The following is a 22,175-nucleotide window of genomic DNA, read 5'->3' as shown; positions in this document are numbered from 1 at the left end:
TGTCTTCCAAAACCATGAATTATAGCATGTCATTTTTCCTTGATTTTCATTTTTTTTTAATCCTCCAAAATGAAAAAGTGTGACGGAAAAGCGTGATTAACCTATGTCTAATGAAAGCCTCGGAGCACCTGGCTGCAGCCGTTGCGCTGCTTGGATTTAATGATGTACCCAACATAACAGCCAAGTAAACTAACTTTACTTGGCTGTAACTTTGAAGCGAGAAATAGACGACGCTCTAGCCTCTACCCGAAAATAGATTCCATTTGATCAACACTCCTTGTTTCCGAGCCTCTGCGGGGCCAACTTGGAATCCTTTTATTACCGTAAGCAAGGAAATACGTGTTGGGTCAATTTATACATTTGTGTATTAAGTAGCCGTATAATAAGCGGGATCATGTATGGCTGCGTGGTCATTGTTTATAGATAAATCACCCTGTCAGTGATTTATCAACAATGACCACAGAGCCATACATTATCCCTTACGTATTTGGCATACAAAATTGAGCCAGGAACGTTCTGATTCCCAAGCAGCGGCTGTACTGAGCCACTGCCGCCCGAGTAGAAACACTGGCTGGCTTAATTCATACATTTTTGGGGGGGACTTAACATGTTATGGTGATGACGTAAGATTACTTCCATTAAATTAAATAATATCTAAAAATCATAGAATAGGTCAATTGTAGAATGAGGGTAAACATAAGCCATAATATATACACACTATATAAAAAAAAAACATTTTAATGAAAACAAACAAAAGCTCCATAAACATCCTTGTGAATGACATTTTCATAATACATTAAAAACGTGATTCAAAAACAATTCTAAAGGAAAAACAATAGTTAGCACCCGTTTGAGTTACGCAACTCTGATAAAAGGTTTCTGCAGAATCACAAAAAGATCCATGAGCAAAACACACTCACATGAGGCCTCAGTGGCAAGTGGAATCAAAAGCAGTCAAGTGTCAAAATGGATCGTTTCAGAATAAAAACCAAAAAGAAACTTCGTCGCTTGCCGAGACCGCTTGTAGGATTACACATAAGAAATCTTACCAGAATTCGAGTGACTGCTGGTAATGATACCAGTCATGTGTCTCTAACAACCAAGGATGAATAGGCCTATCTCACAGAATTTCCCCGCCCCCTTAATACGCCCCCTTTCGGTGTTAGTGGTGATAGCGTGACGTCACTCCATAGACGCTACATGTTAACAGAGGTAATTTAAGAAGTCTACAACTTTTGTTTTCTCAAGGTAAGGTTTGTTCTATCTGTTCGAGCTGATTTACCATCTTGTTTGCTTCATAATAATATTGGTCTGTCACATTTTTACATTAGAAAATGTACTTAGATTCTCCAGAGAAAAAAACGTGTAAATGCTAATGTTAAATGACACCACTATTTACCGGAAGTGGGCGTGGAAAGCAGGCTGTGAGATAGGCCTATTATCGGCACATCCAAGGTAGGTACACTATATCCATACCATCGCTCTGGCGGCGCCATGTTGACACAGACAGCGGTTTGTCATTATGACGCCTTTTCACAATGCACAACTCACTGACCGGTCCACATTATAGGACTTTGTAACGTTTTATGCATGTCACTCCGTCATGCTGAAAATGACATCAAGTGTACTTGCAGGACTCAATTGTTGTACGGTTCTACTAAACATGATATTGGCGAAAGGTAAATTCAAATAACAGGATATTATAATATTGTACTGCGTGTACAATGTATTATACCACCACAAGTTCCTGTTGGACCAATTCTGACCAGTCAAAAGGCTGTTTCTACTGCCAGGGCAGTAAATTATGAGTAAAACTACTGCAACTACAGTGCAGTACTTTGCAATACAGTACTAACACAAAAGAAACGTTTTAAAACACATGACCTAGTCCAAAGACAATCGAGTTATTGTCAAAGTCCCTGATTTCACAAATTTAAAATGACCGCCACGAGGACAATCATGCACGTATTTACTAATAAAAGGGTAGAAAAGTGCAGAAAATATTCTGCAAAATCTTCTACGGGTTCTATGTATTGTATGTATACCGCATATAATCAACTACATCACTAATTAAAAAGGGGTAAAATCTACAATTTGAAGGTGGCCTTCTTTCTAAATGAGGTGCTGCCTCCAGTGAAGGGAGAGGTAACAAAAAAAAAGCAAGTTTTCAGCAGACAACCCAAAGGCGCTTGAAGTCTTTGTATGTGCATACAGACAGGGCTCTTATTTTGGAGGCCAGGTGGTTTCCCCCTCCTCACACACTGGCCTCTGTGGGTCCACCAGCAATGTCTGGGATCTGGTCTGTAAAAGACTGGCTCATCTGAATGTCTGGAAGATTGCCCTCGGCGGGAGGATCAGTTTGAGATGTGGTTGCCTTGTCCGAAGAACCTGGAATGATAGAAACAATGATGATGCTTGAAATAATGACAAAGAAAATCTTTGTCCACTATGGTTTTTCATTGAGGGAAAACTAAAAAACTAAACTAAATATATTGTAAACTTCGTCAACAAATAAAAACTAGACAAAAATGTTAGGGAGGGACTAGTGGAGAAGAGATCCAGTAGAACTAAAAAGACAAGGCATTTTATTTTTGGTTGCGCTCTGAAAATAGCAGATCTACAAGCCAACAACATGTTGAGCTGGGACATGCTGTGAGCTTGTAGATTGGCTATTTTCAAGTCAAGTCAATGCACTGACAATCTACTGAATTGCCAATGGCAGGACATGTCCATTACAGGGTTCCTCAGTGTTGTCATGGCTGAGGCAGAAGCCCCTATAAACCCCCGTGCTGCGAGCTGGTGATGACTGAAGAGACACAGTCCAGACAGAAGCATCCCCAGAAACAACACCGGCGGCTGGACATGTGAAGTTCTCAAACGGCACATCTGTATGACATTTCATGCAAAAAGACTATGACTAAACTAAATCAAAATTCTCTGTCAAAATTAACACTGGATAATAGGACCACTGTTATACTTTAGCCATTGAAAAATTGTGCCGCAAATCTTTGAATATATATTCTTTCAGAGCCAAAGTTTTTAACTCAAATCTTTGCTTCTGGGGAGGTCCCTGGAACAACATATTTTCAGATAGGGGTCGGCGGCCAATTACATATAATCTTGGGGGTTCTTGACATGAAAATGTTTGAGAACGACTGACATAGAAACATAGGGTTTTTCAGAAAACTGTCAGGATTTAGAAGACATTTGTAGAATCGTTCCCAGGTCAAAATGGGTTAAAGCTGCTGGCAGATGGTGACATAAGACAGAGCACCTGTGAGTGTGTGTGTGTGTGTGTGTGTGTGTGTGTGTGTGTGTGTGTGTGTGTGTGTGCTGTACCTGTGTTTTCAGCATCTGAGAATTTACAGTGACCGTTGGTCTGAGGTGGCCCTGCTGCCTCAGCTGCTCCCGGCAGGGCGTAGGCTCCTCCGTAGGCGTCCTCGTACCCGGGGTCGTACTGCTCCTCCTTAATCGCCATCCTCTTGGCATCCTCTGTTGAAGGTCACGTACAAAAAGCAGGGAGTTGCAAGACTGACTCTAAAAACGTACCGTTTCTTTGGGCAGAATTTCTGGGAATATTATTATGGCACTTTAGATATAATATTTGTTGTAACTAAACCATTTGGTAGTGTGTAAATATGTGTGTAAATATTTTTGACGCACTCCCCCAACCAATACCAGTTGTGTCATGTCCTTCAACCAAATAATAGAAAAGTAGTGATCATATTATATAGAGGTGCTCCGATCGATAATCAGCCGATTTTCGCTCCAAATGACTCGATCGGTGATCGGCAATTTACCCGATGTGGAGAAAGCGATCTTTTATAACAATTAAGTGGTATAAAAGTATATCAGATATATAGTACAATATCATTTTGTATCTTTGTGACAGGCTTAAACATTCTCCCCTTCCTCCCCACACATGGCGATCGTGAGAAAAACAATCGGTGACCGGGATCGGTCCCAAAAAACCTGATTGTAGCACCTCTAATTTTATAGACCCCGGCTCCTCCTGTCTACATGTCGAAGTGTCCTTGGGCAAGACACTGAACCCCAAATGTGCTGGTTGGTACCTTGCATGGCTTCCGCTGCAATCGGTGTATGAATGTGTGTGTGTGAATGGGTGAATGTAATGCACAATCTATGTAAAGCGCCTTGGATAAAGGCACTATATAAATGCACCATTTACCATTTTATAGACGAATTAAACAGTCTGAATGAATATGAATAGAAATGAATGGTCCGCATCCCTACATACTGTCACTGTGTATTCTATCATTAATGTATTCTATTAACCCATTCTGGGCGGGAACCCCTTTTGGTGTCAGCATTATGTTGTGCTTTAGCTATTGAAAAATAGCAGATCTACAAGCTCATAGCGCACCACCGAGTGGCGCGCTACGAGCTTGTAGGTCTGCTATTTTTGAAAAATCGAAGAACGACTGACATAGAAACATAGCTTTTTCAGAAAACTGTCAGGATGTAGAAGACATTTTTAGAATCTGATCTCAGGTCAAAATGGGTTAAAAATACTACAGTATTACACATCAGCCATTTTGTTCCGGACATTACATTGTGGAGCTTTTTGCAGCTTACCCTTGGCCAGTCCCAGGTCGAAGGAGTAGTGGACCTCCTCAATCTCCTTGGCTTTCTGTACTCCCTTCAGCGTGTCTCTGAGCTCCCTCAGTTTGATGTAGAAGTGGACCTTGTCCTGGGCACGGGGGAACTGGGCACAGCGGGCACTGGAGGATGGCATCAGGTACAGAGCCTGCGTTGGGAAGATAGTGGCACTAGGCATGTTAACGATACGTCGTGAATCAATTAGAATCGAATCAAACTGGGGACAAAATTAAATCGTGATTAAATCGCAATTTGACTAGTGATGCACAGGCCACGTAACATCTTTATAAGAGAATTGATAAAACAAGTTTTCAGTCGTTTGCTACTGTATAAAATTAAAAGAGAAAGAAAATGCAGGGTGTGTGTGAGAAAATCTGTCATTTGTCTGGAAAATAATTTAAAACATCGTGAAAAATTGTATCGTGAACCTAGTACCGTGATTCGAATCGTATCGTGAGTTGAGCGAATCGTTACATGCCTAGCAGATACATCACAACATAACGTTGACATATTGGACTGTTGTAAGCAGCAGAAATATCCATCCAGCAGAACAAAGATAACAAACATCTAACTTAGATTCTAGACTAGGCTATGATTATGATAGAACAAATATGTAAAAGTGTAATGAAGTGGTTATATGTTATCATTGTGTTACAGAGCACTTACCACATCACAGTCAGGGATCTTGTGCGGCTGCAATCCGAACTGAAGAGTCTTTGGTTTTTTACCAAACATTTCTCTGCAGAACATTTCATAGATGCCTGTAGGAAAAAGAACGCATCATTTAAATTCTCACACGAAACACAAAATGAACCTTTCTTGATGCTTTATTATGATTGATAATTACTTACATTTTCCATTGAAAACTGCTATGAGAGGCTTGTATTTTATCAACTTCTCTGTGAGTATCACCCCACCTTCACGTAATTCTTTACTGTTGTGATGAGAAAGAAAAGTTATATTAAATATTACAGTAGATATACCGCCCAGGTTGTAGTCTACAGGTCTCTCTCTTAACCCATTTTGGGCAGGAACCCCTTTTGGTGTTTTAAACATTGTTATAATTTAGCTATTTTTGAAAAATCGTGATAATATTTATTTCAGAAAACTGAAGGATTTCGAAGATTTTTTTAAAATTTCGACGTCAGGCCTAAATGGGTTAAGTGGAAATGTGGACATTATCTCACTAATTTCAGTGAGATAATGTTCAGTAGCATCTATATTATTATTATTATTACTACATACAGATGCATTGGTATGCATGACTGCATGTTTTTGTTTTCCATTAACCTGTGCAAGTCCATCGTTAATCTCTTGAGAAAGTATAATTCTGCAAGTCTATGAACAATGTGGACAAAAGGCCTTTTCTTTGCTGTTATAGTGCACCGAAGTCTGTCAATATCGGTAGAGGGCGCAAATCCACGGGTTCATGTACTTTATTTGCATTGTAATCCCCATAGGGGGATTTTAGACCGCCTCATATAAGAACTGTGTTTGAAAAATAAACATGTCATCCCGGCCGTTAGACTCATATGGATATGGAGAATCAACTGACTGAGAGAAAACGCTATGGTTAATGCTGCTGAATTAGTTACATTTTCGCTAGAAACTAATCATATATGAGTGACTGACTGTCAAACGATACAGACACCTCCCTGACAATAACGCAGAGACAGCTTGTTTATTTTTGGACCACAATGCTTATATTTGAAACGATTAACATGGGGATGAGCGAGTGACGTCAGGACTTCGGCGCTCTATGACACGGTCACTGTGTGACCTTTCCGTCCCTTTTCTACGGGGTACCTACGTCGAGAGGTCTTTGCTCCCTGGAGTAGCCCTGGCCACCATGTTGGTGAAGCCAATCTTGTACTTTCCAGGCAGGACGGTGTCACTTGTGTGGTTGAGCAGCTCATCAGTGAAACCAGACAAGAACAGACACTTCCCTGAAAACACACAAAAAATTAGCGTCACATTTGATTAAATGAAGTGACACCAACATATTGACTAATTAAATCTGGAACTTGGTTATTGCAAATTGAGAGCAATTGTCCCCGACCAAGGTTTCCCAGTTTTAATTAACTTTATTACACTATATATTTTTTTTATTTTATCACAATACTTTAAGATTTTAACTAAAACACTGCACTCGCAAGTTTTTTTTCCTAGGATAGCTGCGTTTTTTACGGCTTGTGATTGGTTGTCAGTGGAGTAGGGAGTGCGTGGTTATATGCCTAACCTCACAAAAACTATGCCTAAACATAACCTTAACCAAGTTAACCTAGGAAAAAAAAAACTTGCGGGGGTCAAATTTTCGAAACCCGGACCAGCCCCGCCCGTTAATCATCAGTTCCGCAACCCCCCCCGTCAAGAAATTGACCCGTTGTCCGCCCCGTTAACCGTTCGTATCACCTCGCTATATTTGACTTTATTTCATCAAACACTGCGTGTTATGTGGTGGTGGTGCGTGTGGTGGAGGTGGTGCGTCGTTGCACACGGAAGACATGTAGTTGAATGAGGCTACTGCTGCAGGATACGTTTATGAATATGACAATTTGTGACACTTACAGAAATGATTTCCAGGACCGGGGAACCAGCGTCCAATAAAAGCTGCCATCAAACCAGGGTTGATTCCAATCTGAAAAAATTCAAAGTGTTGAGTTTTATGAAAACCTCTACTTAAGGTTCCACTCCCACTGTCTCCCAGACAGTGAGACATTCACACATGGGAGGTATTGCATCGAGTACCAGTGACATTACTAAAGAGAACCTCGACAGTGATTGTAGCAGGTTCATTCATACCCATATGTTCACCTTCCCCAGCTCAGTTTTTTTGATATTCTACCAAGTAATTTAGCTGCTTTTACCTGTATGAATATGTGAATAAACCTAAACCCTCTTGAATCTTGGGACCCCAATTGGCAACACTCTGGTCACCAGCTTGGTTTTCTAAACTTTATGTGAGCAATACTCCATGACTTACTTCTCTATATCATGGAGTACATAACTCAGACACTAGCTTGATATATCACATGAGTTAACTCAACAGGCAGTGAAATTCATTATTTTCAGTCACAAATCCTGGAAAAAGTGATTTTGCTCAGCAAACCTAGTTCTTATTTCCTTGCACTTTGCCATCACCAGATACAGTTATAGGACAACACATTCAGATCAAATAGTCTTACAGTAAGAAAGTCACATGGGCCACAACTTCCAACGTGTAGCATCACCCTACCAACACCACATTATGCGTACCAATGGACTTGAACCTCTTTACACAAAATCTGCAAAAGATTACATTCGGGATTGATCCCATTGTTTTCAGTTGTTTTCAGAAAACGCTTACAGGTAGATATGTGCTCCTGTACTGTCTGATTACTCTGAAATTCTGAATGCGTTTCTAACTACGCGGTTTATGTTTCGAAGAGCTTAGCTTATGTTTACACAGGGAATTATATTTATAGAATTGAAATGCTGGCAAGTGAAAGTCATATTTTGTTTTCTGATTTCATGTTCATTCAACCCTCCAAGTAATACATATGTTGACAAATTCCCTGCGGTATTTCTTAACATTGGTCTTGTGGACCCAGCATTTCTCAAGTCTTACATTCTACAGGGAAGTTAATTGCTTCTAAAGACTGGACATCAAGATTAAAGCTAGTTTTATTTGATCTCCACTTGTTGATTTCAATCACCGTCCTAGAGTCCCTGGTTAAGTCCCCCGATTAGACAGACGGCAATAAAAACTTCAGTGGCGAACCATTGCTTTAGATTAACTAGCCATCCATCCCAAACATTCACTTACAATGACGTAGTCCAGGTTGTATTCTAGGAGATCTGGGAGAGTTTTAGTCATCACTTCCTCCTCCGACATCCCTTTGAAACGATCCACTTTCCTCCTGACCTTCTTGAACGTTTCATCGACCTTCGGCTGGCTGCCATCCGCCTCGCCCTCCTTGGCTTTCTTGGACTTGGGGCCTGGTTTGGCCTTGGGACCGGGTGCCTTGGGCTCCTTCGGCGGCTTTGGTTCTTTTGGAGCCTTGGGAGGCTTCGGAGCCTTGGGGATCTTCGGAGGTTTGGGTTCCTTGGGCTGTGCTTGTCTGCCTCTCTTTTTGGCTGGGGCTGGAGGAGTTAGAAAGAAAGTAAATATTGGTGTTGTCAAATACCTCCACCCCCCCCCCCCCCCTCCCTCCGACTACAATGCTTTCAGTTGGTACATGGGCTGAAATACAAGTCTCTCACAGATATTCTGAGGACTCCTGTTTGCAACAAACTTTTCTATTGAGGTTTGTCGGATTTCATCTCACAAAAGTTAATCTCGTCAAGCTTATGAGATATTAAACTAGAAGTGCAAGTCAGGTAGAATATTATGGGCCAGCAATATTCGGAACGCATCAGCCTCCTGGCTACAACAGGCACGTGTGAACTTTCACGGCATTAGCAAGCTGCGTTCATGATTGCGTGTTGATCATTTGTATGCACTATTTGCAGTTTGCATACTGCATTATCGGTATATGTTGAGCACATAATGATATATGCCTTTTCATATATTATATTATGTTGATGACCGTAGTAGTACAGCAATACATCATCACCATTGCATTCCACACTAGTACACCATTTGTTACAAACTGTACACACCAGAGCATCGTATTGTTCTGCATTATACTCATCATGGATACTTTATACACAACACCACTTCACTATCGTACCTATTTGATCCCATAAACAAAACTACCCCCCAAAAAAAAAGGATTACAGTACGTTTTGTGAGGTCTGCAGGCTCCTGCTGAAGGGTCCCTGGATTGGCCGCCATGTTTGGCACAGGCCTCTCTTCCGCTTGTCCCACAGCCACCGGGTACTGAGGCCGGTTCTCTGGCGCCTGCTGCTGTCTCACTGGGTACTGATGCTGATGATGATTCTCTGCCGCCTGGCCCACCGTAGGGTAGTGAGGCTGCTTCAAGTTCTGTGGTGCCACCTGGCCCACTGGGTAGTGAGGCTGCTGCTGTAGGGGGTTAAAGCCCGAATACTGGGCCTGGATTGCCTGTAGCTGCTGGGCAGACTGGATCCTATCCAGGAGGGAGAGTAGGGGGGAAAATATATATATATACACAGAGGAGCATCCGAGCATTAATAATAACTAAACATGCAGGGTGAAACTGAAGACAAGTGGGACCAGCTGGAAAGGAACCCCAGTAAAACAACACACACACACACACAGTCACACACAGTCACACACAGTCACACACACACACACACACACACACACACACACACAGATGTGCCTCTTAACATGATGCCTTTTTTCACTTCTCTGCGAAGTGTAGCATAAGCAGTTAAATGTACAATAGACCGATCAATAAGGGCCTTTCTCGGCCCCACCTCTCTCTGTTTTAGTTTCCAAGATGGCCGCAGCACCAGGAGGGGGTGGCCTTACTGGGCTGCGTTCACACATTCAAGACACCTGTCTTGTGTCTGTGTATAATGGCCACTCCAATGCATTTCCAATGGAAGCCCATATGGTTTGACCAAACATTTTGTTTGATGGGAGGGAGGGGGGGGGAGAACACATCCATCAAAGCTGTGTTCAGACACAAGTCAGGTGTCAGACACAAGGCAAGTGTCTTGAATGCAGCCCAGTAAGGGCATATGTCGACCCTGCCCGCTCACCTCCGCCCCACCCCCTCCTGGTGCTGCGGCCATCTTGGATCCTAAACACAATATAAACAATGTGAGAGAGGTGGGGCCGAGAAAGGCCCTTATTGATGTAGTATGAGTTTTGCATTCCAGTTATTACTTGTTCACACTATAATCTCACATTAATTACATTCATTGTTAATTTATTTCCGTTCAGTTTGAACTGAAAAATACATCAAAATCAATTAAGCGATCCTACAGATTTAAGGGTTTAAGGGGATTCAAGGGTTAGCAACCATCCACCATCAACCTGATCCACAGTTGAGAACATGTTGATTAGAAATAACACCACACACAGCATCTGCATTAATATGCAAAAAATAACATTCAATCCGACACCACATTCCTCTTTGCTCTGCTGGTGTTAACAGACAGTTAAGTAGCCCAACCCCCCAAACACACTAGTAGTAAACAATAATTAAATCCCCTAGGCAGCAGCAAAAGCATGCAGCACAATCAAGATGATTATGCTGTCAAAACAAAGGTGGGGAAAAAAGTAACATGGGACGATTGTTCGCACATGCTTTCATTTCATTTTCACACTCGGCCACTCAGAGGAGCGTTGCAATTAATCTGTGTCCTTTACAGCCACATTGGGATGGGGAAGGGGACTCACCACTGTTGAAGGTATTCCGAGGGGTAGGGCACTGATCCATACAGCTTTTCTTCCATCTTAAGGGTGGTTTGACTTTGTCAAATAGATTGATATTCATGTTGAGCATACATAATTGGGTGATACACCATTTGGGCATTACAAACATGTACTATACATTAGCTGGCAGTGTATGAAAGTGAATGCATGTGCCAGCAGACAAAACTGACTGAAAAATAAAAAATAAACTCTTGCTCAAATGAAATTGAACAAAACAAAACAAATAAAGATTAAAAAAAGGAAAAGGAAATGGCGACAGATGATACAGAATAACAAGTCTAACATAGATCTAGAGACAGATTATTAACCTGTTATCAAATGCTTTGGATTGCACCCAAAACTCTGATGATTAGCAATTGCCACAGGAATACATATTCCTTTCATGGCTATGCCAACAAGCTGGTTAACCTCATCGATACGTATTATAGACTGACATATTAACAGTAGTCGTCTCAGTCTGAAAATATAATTTCTGTCATATTTAATTAATGGATTGTATACTATGAATTAAGCTGAAGACGTGGCTAAGCGTTAGCTATCGTGTATTGTGTATACTAGGCTAGGGTACTCTAATATGGCCAAACAAGACATTACTTCCCCTTTTTTAACAAAACAAATCTAAAAAGTCTTTATAATTTGGTGTATTCAATTTTATCGTTAGATTCGCCTCGTGTATTTCTGACAGAGTTGAAGAGGTGTATCTTGAATATGGAAGATTAAACGCTTGATTTCAAACTGGGGCCTTGAAATGTGTCACTCTGTAGAATGAATGAAGGAATTTTTAAGTTTAACATTTAAAGATAACATTTGAAGGAACCCAAATGGCACGTTTAAAAACAATAAAGCTCTCTTTAAGTTCCACATGTGCTTTATTCGCATCTCATTTCACGAATCAAGGAAAATAAGGTATAACTTATGAGAGTATTGTAGGTCTACTCTGTGGTAGACACCGGCTAGCTAGCCTACTGGCTAACATTAGCTTATTTAGCAGAGCCGATTCATTAGTTCTCTAAAAGCTTCCTTATCGCCGGAGTACAGATACACGTGTATTTAAGAGAAAGGTACACATACCCGTTACAGTCGTGTGGCTATTATTCGCGTCTTCCGTGCGGAAAATGGGTATATTTTCGTTTAATCCCGCGCTTCAAATTGGGATGTTTTTTCGAAGCGCTGGCAACCAGCAACAAAGAAGACATGACATACTGGCAGCGCGAGCGCGTCACGCAACGTCAACTTTGACACCGGGAGCTACCAAGTGGGAGATTCAAGGGAACAAAACTTTCTTCCCCAATGAATATAATAGCCTAATGGAGAATTTAGAAAGCCCACATTCAATGTCCCGGTTTAAAACTAAAGAATGGTGTTTCTAACCGGCTATGTGTGTGTGGATCATGTATGCCTTACATTACATCATCAAAATAGATACCCCTAATTTTCCCAGTGGTATGTTCTGCATGAAGACTTTTAAACTGTGTGAGGCACTGAGGCTGTCTCTCATTGGTTGAGAAGCGTCGTGTTGGGACCCTTGGGACATTTTTATAGACGCAGTCGTGGCAATCGATTCTGGTTCTTGTTGTTTATAACCTTTGTGATACATAACATATCATATGTGTTTTGGTAGCTGTATGCACAGACTGCACCGTATTTAATTTCAGATTAAATGTATTCTATTGCCCAGTCAGGTACAGGTTCATTCATGTTATTCCATGTTTTCAATACCTGAATATTCATTGATTTATTTTGACCGTTTATATGATAATAGAACCACCTCTCCTTCTATTCCCCTGACCTGATGATAGTTATCATGTACATTCAATAAGTGTGCAATTAAAACTCCAGAACAATTACATAAAAAAGCAATATTCCACAATAAACAAATAATAAACGGGCACTTGGGGACAACTGGAGATGTTGGCTCAGGGCCGATCTTGCTGGTAGAATTATTGTCCCATATAGGGACAAAGTTTACCTTACAATGACTGCACAGTAAACAGCAAAACTTAATAATTTTGGTCTGGTGTTGGTGGTCAATGTTGTGACTTCTCTTGGATCCCTTCTAGTCAAGTTGTGAGTAAGTTGTGACTTTGTGAGTAGTATCTATCCTTATATTATAACTCTATGGTACTATAGTAACCATAAAGGTTGTGACCAGGTAGGCTGCTCATGTCCAGTTGAACACACCAGGGGGAGCCTCAGCCAACGTTCAGACCAAGTAGCATGTCATCCACCAAACCACCACTTAATAACTCTTAACACAACACACTGTGTTATGGTCAATGTGCATCGAGTTTCGTGTGAAAAATTGTACATTTGGAACAGAAATCCTGTTTCATGTTGCTTTTGGTAATGACTGTTCAAGTAATATTTGGGTTTATTAAACATCCACTGAGTCGGTCACATATGGCAAATATAGGGCAGAGGGAAAATGTTAACCCTTCATTTTGCTCTTTGCCATTGTTCTATCATTTTAACTATTTGGTTGTGTTTTATTGTATTCTATTTTTGTGTTCTGCCCTGTGAAGCACTTTGAGCTACATTTATGCACGAAAGGTGCTATATAAATAAAGTTTATTATTATTATTCATCAGGAGAGACAATGATTGTCTGTCACTCTGTCCGGGATGAAGGTCTAATCTACATGTTCACACAGATCTGGACTGGCTATCATTAGGGTTATGATAGGGGTATAATAGGTTATACTAGCTAGCATATAGCTCGGACTACATCATTATTGTCACATGACCCTCGAAGAGCAAGCTGATCGTAATCATACTTCCCTGAGCAGCTACCATGTTACCATAAGTCTGGCTTGCATACTGGGGCCAAAATCTGCCCAGATAGTACAGAAATAAATGTCTCATCTTAGAAAAATGAAAGAAATGTGTATTCTATTGCACGGATGAATCAAGAGACACCAAAGATATAGAGTATACTGTTAAACAGATCATCATGGCTTCTTTAATATTAAAAGAGCGTACAACATGACATTCAATGGTGAGTTGAAATGATATTGCTTCTTCAATAGCCCTACGGTATGGAGAGCGTGTTCATCACTCGTCTTCTGTTAGCCACAACGTTATACCTATACATTCCTCCGTATGTTAACCTGAGACTTTTCAATCATAGATACTCTACACATTCAGATCCATTCTCAATGGAAACAAACTTACAACTAAATGCTGTACATACAATCCACAATGGAGCATAGTTACACATGACGAAGTGGAAAGACTATACAAGCACCAGGTAATAGTCACCTTCATATCAGATAATAAACCATCTTCATGTCACCACAACCAAAAATGTATTTCCGGGTATAGATAAGGCCGGCAGTAGTAATTTGTACACCTTATTCTTGGAAGAAAAGTAAACTTATGATATTGATATTGAGTATTAGAAACATATTATTTTGTTCTAAATATCCACAGGTTAACAAACTAAACTGTAGATAATGTAGTGGACACTTATATTGTGTAGATATCCAGAGACAATAGACATTCCACTCTGAAATACCACTTTTACCTGTATATTTACAAACATTCTGATTTGGTAATAGCCAAGGCCAAGGGATAGGCCTAGACAAGAACAGGGCACATACAGTTGGAGGCCATCGATATTGTCCTTTTCTTTTTGCTGAGGTTTGCGTGATCTGCGCAAAACCCCTTTTTGGTGTTTTAAACATTATGTTATAATTTAGCTATTGAAAAATAGCAGATCTACAAGCTCATAGCGCGCCACCGAGTGGCGCGCTACGAGCTTGTAGGTCTGCTATTTTTGAAAAATCGTGAAAATATTTATTTCAGAAAACTGGAGGATTTAGAAGGATTTTTTAAAATTTTGAGGTCAGGCCTAAATGGGTCAAATGATAAGGGACAATATCGGTGGCACCCAACTGTACGTATTTAGTGTATGACATGCAGTAGGACAGTACAGTATAGATTCAAGCCTGGTAGAATGTGCTTTAGGCTTACATATTAAGGAGCGTCATTGTACAAGTGCATTTAGCTGCAGAGCCATATTGTGCGCGGCGGATGCAGGGCTTGGTAAACACGCGGCCATGTTTGCTCTGTTAAAGGGGCATTCCACTCATTTTCAACATTTTAGCATGTCATTAATATACCTTAGAGCTGTTGTGTGGAAATAATAAAAAAGTCCCCCCATGCTGTGTTTCCTAGAACTGGAGGTCTGAAAAAAATAATTAACATGGTGAAACACATCTTGATGATGACATCAAGATGTGTTTCACCATGTTTTTTTATACTTTTCATACTAGGAAACACAGCATGGGGGTACTTTTTTATTATTTCCACACAACAGCTCTAAGGTATGTTAATGACATGGTAAAATGTTGAAAATGAGTGGAATGCCCCTTTAAAACAGTTTCTTTTGCATTCTGGCTGCTATTTAGGAGCTCAATGGAATGTATAACATGTTGTTTTTTTGGTCAACTAAACTAATGAAATCCACATGGGAAATCCACTACCACATTAAACTTACACCAATGTAGCCTTTACATAGTACCTCAGTGTTAATGTATCCGTTTGTAACTCAGAGAGTGAACAAATGTAACATTTGAGTACGCTCTACGAGTTAAAATGACACACAGAGTACACATAAATAAGTTGTTCCGTGGTGTGTTATAACACAGAACTCTTGTCAAATAATATGTGTATTTGAAATGCCCGTTGGCCAAATCCAGAATTCGCTGGCTCTAGACGGGGGTTGGACGCATAGCTGCACATCATATAATTTAATATAATATAATATAATTTCATATAATATAGAATACAACGGAAATAGCACGTGTGACAGTGGTATATAGGTGTGTATTTGTAGGGTAGCTACTGTAGGTATAGTAACAATAAAATGTAAAGGGGTAAATAACATGGATATTAGTCAAGGACAATGTATGTCTGTGGGTTATGTGCATACATGTGTGTCAGTCTACTTGAACTGTTTGGGGGCTGCAGGGATCTTGATGTCCTGTCCCCTCTCCAGCCTCTTCTCACACTCAATCAAGTAGTTGACGCCATCAATCACTGTCTGCACTAGATGGACCTGAAGACGGACGGACACACACACACACACACGCACACGCACACGCACACACACACACACACACACACACACACACACACACACACACACACACACACACAGAGGGTTAAATGCAATATTAAACTATGATTTGCAGGCAGTTGAGAAGAAAAGGAGTACCACCGCCCGCAGCCAAATCAAAGCAGGTCCGGTACAGGTGTGTCACAGGAGCGGGACACGACGGCAGAGATGAAGAAGAGATGTACTGTAGTCACCTGCATTAATACGTGTCTTCTCCTATAATAATAATAATAATAATAATAATAATAGAGAAGAGAAGATTATTGTCTTCTCCTATGAATTGCAGTTGTCTGCATTTTGTGTGAACAACCTTTACACGCTCTTTCCTGCAAGCGTGCATGACACACACACACACACACACACACACACACACACACACACACACACACACACACACACACACACACACACACACACACACACACACACACACACACACACACACACACACACACACACACACACACACGTTGGTTTTCACATGCAGGTTTTCTTGGCACTCTATTTTTCTTGACTGATTACCCTGTTGTTGGCTGACTGGAGGTCATGCTGTCACACTAAAGCTTGCCCTAAAGTACAGGAAAACTCCCTCAAATGGTGTTTCAACCCAGATGGTTTTATAGAACACCCATTATTTAAGGCTACAAAGTGCTTAGTCTACTCCAGCCTGTTGACCTTGACTGTCTCTAAGCAGTCAGGCTAATAATGGAACACAGAGAAAACACCTTCACAAAGAGTCTGCTTCATTCCTAAATGTCACCATCTCCATTTAGGAAAGATAATAGCAATTTACTCTGATCTAATCAGCACATAATTAAAGCCAGACTAGTGGTGGAGAGTACCCAAGTATAATTACTCAAGTGCTGTACGCTTCTGACGAACTCCTCTACTTAACCCATTTTGTGCGGGAACCCCTTTTGGTGTTAGCATTATGTTATGCTTTAGCTATTGAAAAATAGCAGATCTACAAGCTCATAGCGCGCCACCGAGTGGCGCGCTACGAGCTTGTAGGTCTGCTATTTTTGAAAAATCGAAGAACGACTGACATAGAAACATAGCTTTTTCAGAAAACTGTCAGGATGAAGAAGACATTTTTAGAATCTGATCTCAGGTCAAAATTGATTATTTTCATTTATTGATATGTTGTACTTCTACTCTACTACTTCTAAGAGGCTAGATTAATAGATTAATAAAATATTAACTGAAGTATTAATTATTATACTGTAACTGTAGGTTAAGCCACCCTGCGGCAAATGAAAATCAGACCCATTTTTACCAGCTAAAACATTAACGCATTACTAATTACAATCCTATAACCTATTGTGAAATAGGATATTCTGCCTTTGTATGTTTTGTACTGTATATTTTGAAGCCAATAATTGTGCACTTTAGCAAAAAGTAAATTAGTAGTAAAAAATAATACATTATTACTTCAGCTGTATCTTTTTTCTATCATAATATCATAAATATTATTCCTGAAATTGTAGTATGAAACTGGTGTGCTAATCTATGTGGCAACAGTACCAAAATAGCTCATTCATTCCCTTTCATGTTTTGTCATGAGGCTTAAATTCAAATCAGAATGGATTCCCTGCAAAAAGTAAGATACTAAAGGAGCATGAATTTAACCACTTAAGCCCTAGGTTATTAATTGTTTTATAGCTTGCAGGTCGTCTATTTTCACTTTTCGTGTGCGAAAAAACAAAACAAAACAAAAAAATCATTGATTTAATTTAAATGTATTTTATTTTATATTATTGACATGCCCAAATAGGGAAGTCATGTTGAAAGTGCAGTCTCAAACATCTAAATTAAAACTGCAGTAAAGAGAACTTCCACAGCCTGCCTATAAATATTCAAATACGATTTCTAATAAGGCCTTTGTTAGTGGATTAATTACTCTCCCATGGGTCCACTGAACAGCTGTGATGACATGTTGGTGAAAACACACATGCACAACATGGACAAGCACAAACAGACACACAGTGAACAGAAAGAGTTCTCCACATCAGACCTCGCTCAAATAGAGTCCATTTGGTCTCATTCTTACACTCTCAGAAACAACAGGACTTTAGTGTTAGCTGATAGTTCTTTCTTACTGTAGCAGTGTAGTATTTCAGATGGTTCTTTCTTAGGGGTTTGTTTTACTCTCTCTGGAACACCAGATGGGTGGTGTTTACCATATCCGAGCTGCTCAGATACAGCCCAGGTGCTTAATCACGGAAAAACTTCAAAACATTTTGAATTTAAACACATCTGATAAAGGTCATCTAGGACCGAGGCAGCATGTTTCTTTATCTGGAAGAAATCATACTGGTAGAGTGTATTCAACCACCATCTCCCTATGACTTTTAAATAGGCTTTTTACGGTTACCACACGCGTGCACACCGTGCACACCGCGCACGCACGCACGCACGCACGCACGCACGCACGCACGCGCGCACACACACACACAGTGTGTTCATTTAATTCTGAGAGTGTGCCAAGCCAAATAAGCTGTAAAGGTCAATTTCCTCCTTAAAAGCACTCAGAATCGTAATCACAAAAAAAATTGTAGTAGATAGAATACATACGGGTTCCAGAGATACAAATTGTGTCAAATTGGTACCTCTGTACAATAATAAATGCATATCATACTGGACATCTTTGAAATGAAAAAGGTTGATAATCACTGATGTAAATAAAGGAGATTTTCCTATATTACAATGTACATACGTAGGCTGTTGCAACACCAAGGACCGAACGGAGGGGAACATTGATCAATGCTCCTACTCTCTCCAGTGGGCTCATCAAGACAACTGAACCAACTCTATTCTTTGGCAAAACGTCACAACAATTTGAACCACGCGCCGCCGTAGGATGGAACACACAACGCAACAGTACGATGAGCACTGCTGAGCAACACTCTCCATGCCTGGCTGCAACGCAACACTGAAGACCCCTGTCTGTCCACGCAATTATTACATCATATATCTTACACAGAAACAGCACAAGCACACACATGCATAACATGCATCCGTGTGTGTGTGTGTGTGTGTGTGTGTGTGTGTGTGTGTGTGTGTGTGTGTGTGTGTGTGTGTGTGTGTGTGTGTGTGTGTGTGTGTGTGCGCACATGCACAACCATGTGGTGGCGCGCCTGTGTCGCATGCTGAATGTATAGCCAATCGACAAGCACGTGGCCTTCACTCACAGCCCAGCTGAGAGCTATAAGCTCTGAGCTGTGGCCCGTGATGTGCGGAATCGGCGTGCAACGCCAACTAAGTATAAATCGGGCCTTACACAAACAGAGAATGGCTGCATTGTGTGTGTAATCTATGTGACTCAGGCATGACGGCATGTTGAGAGACACAATACAGACTCTACTCTACTCTCCCCTCCCCCTCTCCTCTCCTCTCCTCTCCTCTCCAGTGATGTAGTAGAACTTTAAATGAAGCATATAGAGTTAGTTCATGCAGGACATGGGAGTCTGCACGCCTCAGCTGTAATCGTCTGTCAGTCAGCTGATTGCTTTCAATCAGCCACGCTTACCTATACACACACCAATCACAACTCATGCCCTCAACAAGGCGGTCCGTTTAAATACGGCTATCTTCTACGCTAGAGCTCTGCTTCAATTGCTTCACAGACACTGCTGCTGCTGCTGGCAACGCTTGCCTCCACCACCCCAGCCTCCACCTTTTGATCAGAGTCTGGCTTAAGGCTCATACATAGTCTGGATTTTCGGTGGTTAGGTGACTACCGAACTACAACATGACGTCACGAGCCGTGGTGAAGAGCAAACCACCGCCACCGCTCCAGCCCTTCTCTCTATTTTTACTCACCACCGCTCAACGTTATTTCAGCTCCGGTGGTCACCTCAACACCGGAGCGGTGGGCACCTCACCACCGAAAAGCCAGACTATGAATAGGCCTTTAAAGGTTTCATGACATGAATTTTCATACATTTACATTTTTTGTTTTTCTTTTAGGTTTTATAACCTCAATTACACCCAAACAACCTGAACATTCAGTGGATTCATTCACTTGTTTGAGCCAGAAAACCCCAGACCACAGAAAATTTACTGAATGTTAAAAATACTTGTGATTTTATGCCAGCTGATTCAAGCTAAATATAAATGTCAATGTTTTTCTCATGTATTACTATTGTATCCCTATGGGGGTTTTGCTTAACGTTCCCCGATTTTGCTTGGCATGCTGCTAAAATCAAAATTCTGAGAACATCTCCCAGAGCCAGTCTTTAACGGCAAGTTTAACCGTATTTAATTTGTTGCAATAAATAGGTTAAATCTATTGTACTTTGACGTGAATGTTCCTGGCTGAGTCCCTGGTGGTGTTACCTCAGAGTGTCCCAGGCGGTCCAGGTTGGAGATATCAAAGGTTCCCCCTACAGCTGCAGTGTCCACGCCTCCCGTCCCTCTCTTCTGGAGCCGCAGGTTCTCTAGGATCTTACTGAACCGAGGGTCCTGTGGGTCCCCGTTCGGTGTAGAACATAAGAGAAAACATGTAGCAAATATACACGTGTGAATATTAAGCATTGTGTAGTTTATTGACACATCCTGAGCTAGCTACCTAGCTTAGCTAGCTTAGGTAGTTTGTTTTTACATTTAGGTAGCTTAGCTACCTAAATGTAAAATATCTTCAGTGGAAAATATCAGTCACATCCCATATTTGCCTATTCGCAAGGGGCATTTTGAGATTTCAGAAGACAGCGTACTGTATATCAGTGGTTTTCAACCAGTGGTCCGGGGACCACCAGTGTTCCTTGAGGGGGTTCCAGGTGGTCCCCCAACTAAATGATGGAGAGTCGATCATCAAATGGACCCTTATTAGATCTTTAACTCTTGAGAGAAGTCTACACAATTAGATAATGTATAAGAATTATTATTTTGATCAACGTTTGCCTGTTATTCATCCTAATGGCACTACATCAATACAGCATGGAATTGTGGACAAAATCTTATCCAACGATAACAAAATATTCTTTGGTTTTGGGTCTGAGAGGCAAAATCTCATCAAATGAATGGTGGTCCGTGGCTCAAATGCTGAATAAATAATGGTCCTTAACCCATTCTGGGCGGGAACCCCTTTTGGTGTTTTAACTAAGCATTATACTATACTTTAGCTATTGAAAAATAGCAGATCTACAAGCTCATAGCGCTCCACCGAGTGGCGCGCTACAAGCTTGTAGGTCTGCTATTTTTGAAAAATCGTAAAAATGCAGCACAAATATTTGAATATAATATTCTTTCAGAAGACTTTTTATTTATTTCGATGTCAGGCCTAAATGGGTTAATATAAAATGGGTTGAAAACCACTGGCATGTATTGCTGACCTTTGCGAGGTTGGGCAGCTTGACGTGGACCCCCGCACGCAGCCCTGTCCCCAGGTTAGAGGGACAGGTGAGGACGTAACCCAGGTTCTCGTTCCACATGAACTCCCAACCTTTCTCCTGGATCAGATGCTCCACCTGAAAAAAGAGAGAGAGAGAGAGAGAGAGAGAGGGAGAGAGAGAGAGAGAGAGAGAGAGAGAGAGAGGAGATACACAGAAAGTAAACGAGATGGACAGCAACACGTTTTTTTGACAGGTGCGAAGCAGCCTGGCCTACATTTGCACACACCACTACTGACGACCCCAAAGACGACTCTAAACACGACCTAGACATGACTGGCTGCCTCCTAGTGACCTTACTAGCGACCTATAGTCATGATTGGCTGCCTCCTAGTGACCTTACTAGCGACCTAGTCGTGATTGGCTGCCTCCTAAGCCAATGGGAGTCACAAGAACTCATACTCTGAACGACGAGTGGCAACAGCAGCTAATGTTAATTAGTTGCTAACTGGAGCTAGAGGAAAGCCAAAACAAAACACAGTGAGTGAACCAACAAAAGAACGTTGGAAACGAACGAAAACGGACGCTACAATAACTTGTTGCACCTGGCAGTTATGACTGCGTCGTTCTCTTGTTTTGGTGCATATCACATTTAACTTAGAAGCAAACAAATACATTTAGACGTAAAGAAAATAACTTTTTGATAGATACAAAAAATAGACTAAATAGACTAAATTAAGTATAATTAAGCTTCAATA

At 41.0% G+C, this 22,175-nt stretch overlaps 2 protein-coding genes across 4 annotated transcripts in view; both read right to left on the bottom strand.

Moving 5' to 3' along the window:
* Positions 1-720: 720 nt before the first annotated feature.
* tdg.1 (thymine DNA glycosylase, tandem duplicate 1) lies at positions 721-12,182 on the bottom strand. 2 transcript variants are annotated; one of them, XM_079501477.1, is made up of 11 exons: positions 12,041-12,181; positions 10,934-11,005; positions 9,385-9,689; positions 8,426-8,742; positions 7,189-7,258; positions 6,431-6,566; positions 5,472-5,554; positions 5,287-5,381; positions 4,597-4,768; positions 3,340-3,492; positions 721-2,388 (listed from the first exon to the last, which is right to left on the bottom strand). In XM_079501477.1, the coding sequence occupies exons 2-11, from the start codon at positions 10,987-10,989 to the stop codon at positions 2,255-2,257; spliced, it is 1,521 nt and encodes a 506-aa protein (XP_079357603.1). In that variant the 5' UTR covers positions 10,990-11,005; positions 12,041-12,181; the 3' UTR covers positions 721-2,254. The 2 variants fall into 2 exon arrangements, with proteins under 2 accessions (XP_079357603.1, XP_079357604.1); XM_079501478.1 differs by lacking the exon at positions 10,934-11,005 and having other exon boundaries at positions 12,041-12,182.
* A 1,710-nt stretch (positions 12,183-13,892) lies between these two features.
* LOC306923794 (creatine kinase U-type, mitochondrial-like) overlaps positions 13,893-22,175 on the bottom strand; it is a 22,867-nt gene continuing 14,584 nt past the window's right edge. For both annotated transcript variants that reach the window (XM_079502107.1, XM_079502108.1), the window contains exons 8-10: positions 21,421-21,555; positions 20,426-20,551; positions 13,893-16,027 (exon numbers count right to left, since the gene is read on the bottom strand). In XM_079502107.1, the coding sequence (XP_079358233.1) occupies positions 15,914-16,027; positions 20,426-20,551; positions 21,421-21,555 (375 nt within the window). In that variant the 3' untranslated portion in view covers positions 13,893-15,913. The remainder of the gene's footprint in view (positions 16,028-20,425; positions 20,552-21,420; positions 21,556-22,175) is intronic.

Source organism: Electrona antarctica (genome assembly GCF_951216825.1).
Source record: "Electrona antarctica genome assembly, chromosome: 5".
NCBI classification, from domain to species: domain Eukaryota; kingdom Metazoa; phylum Chordata; class Actinopteri; order Myctophiformes; family Myctophidae; genus Electrona; species Electrona antarctica.
This window is presented reverse-complemented; position numbering and strand designations above follow the sequence as displayed.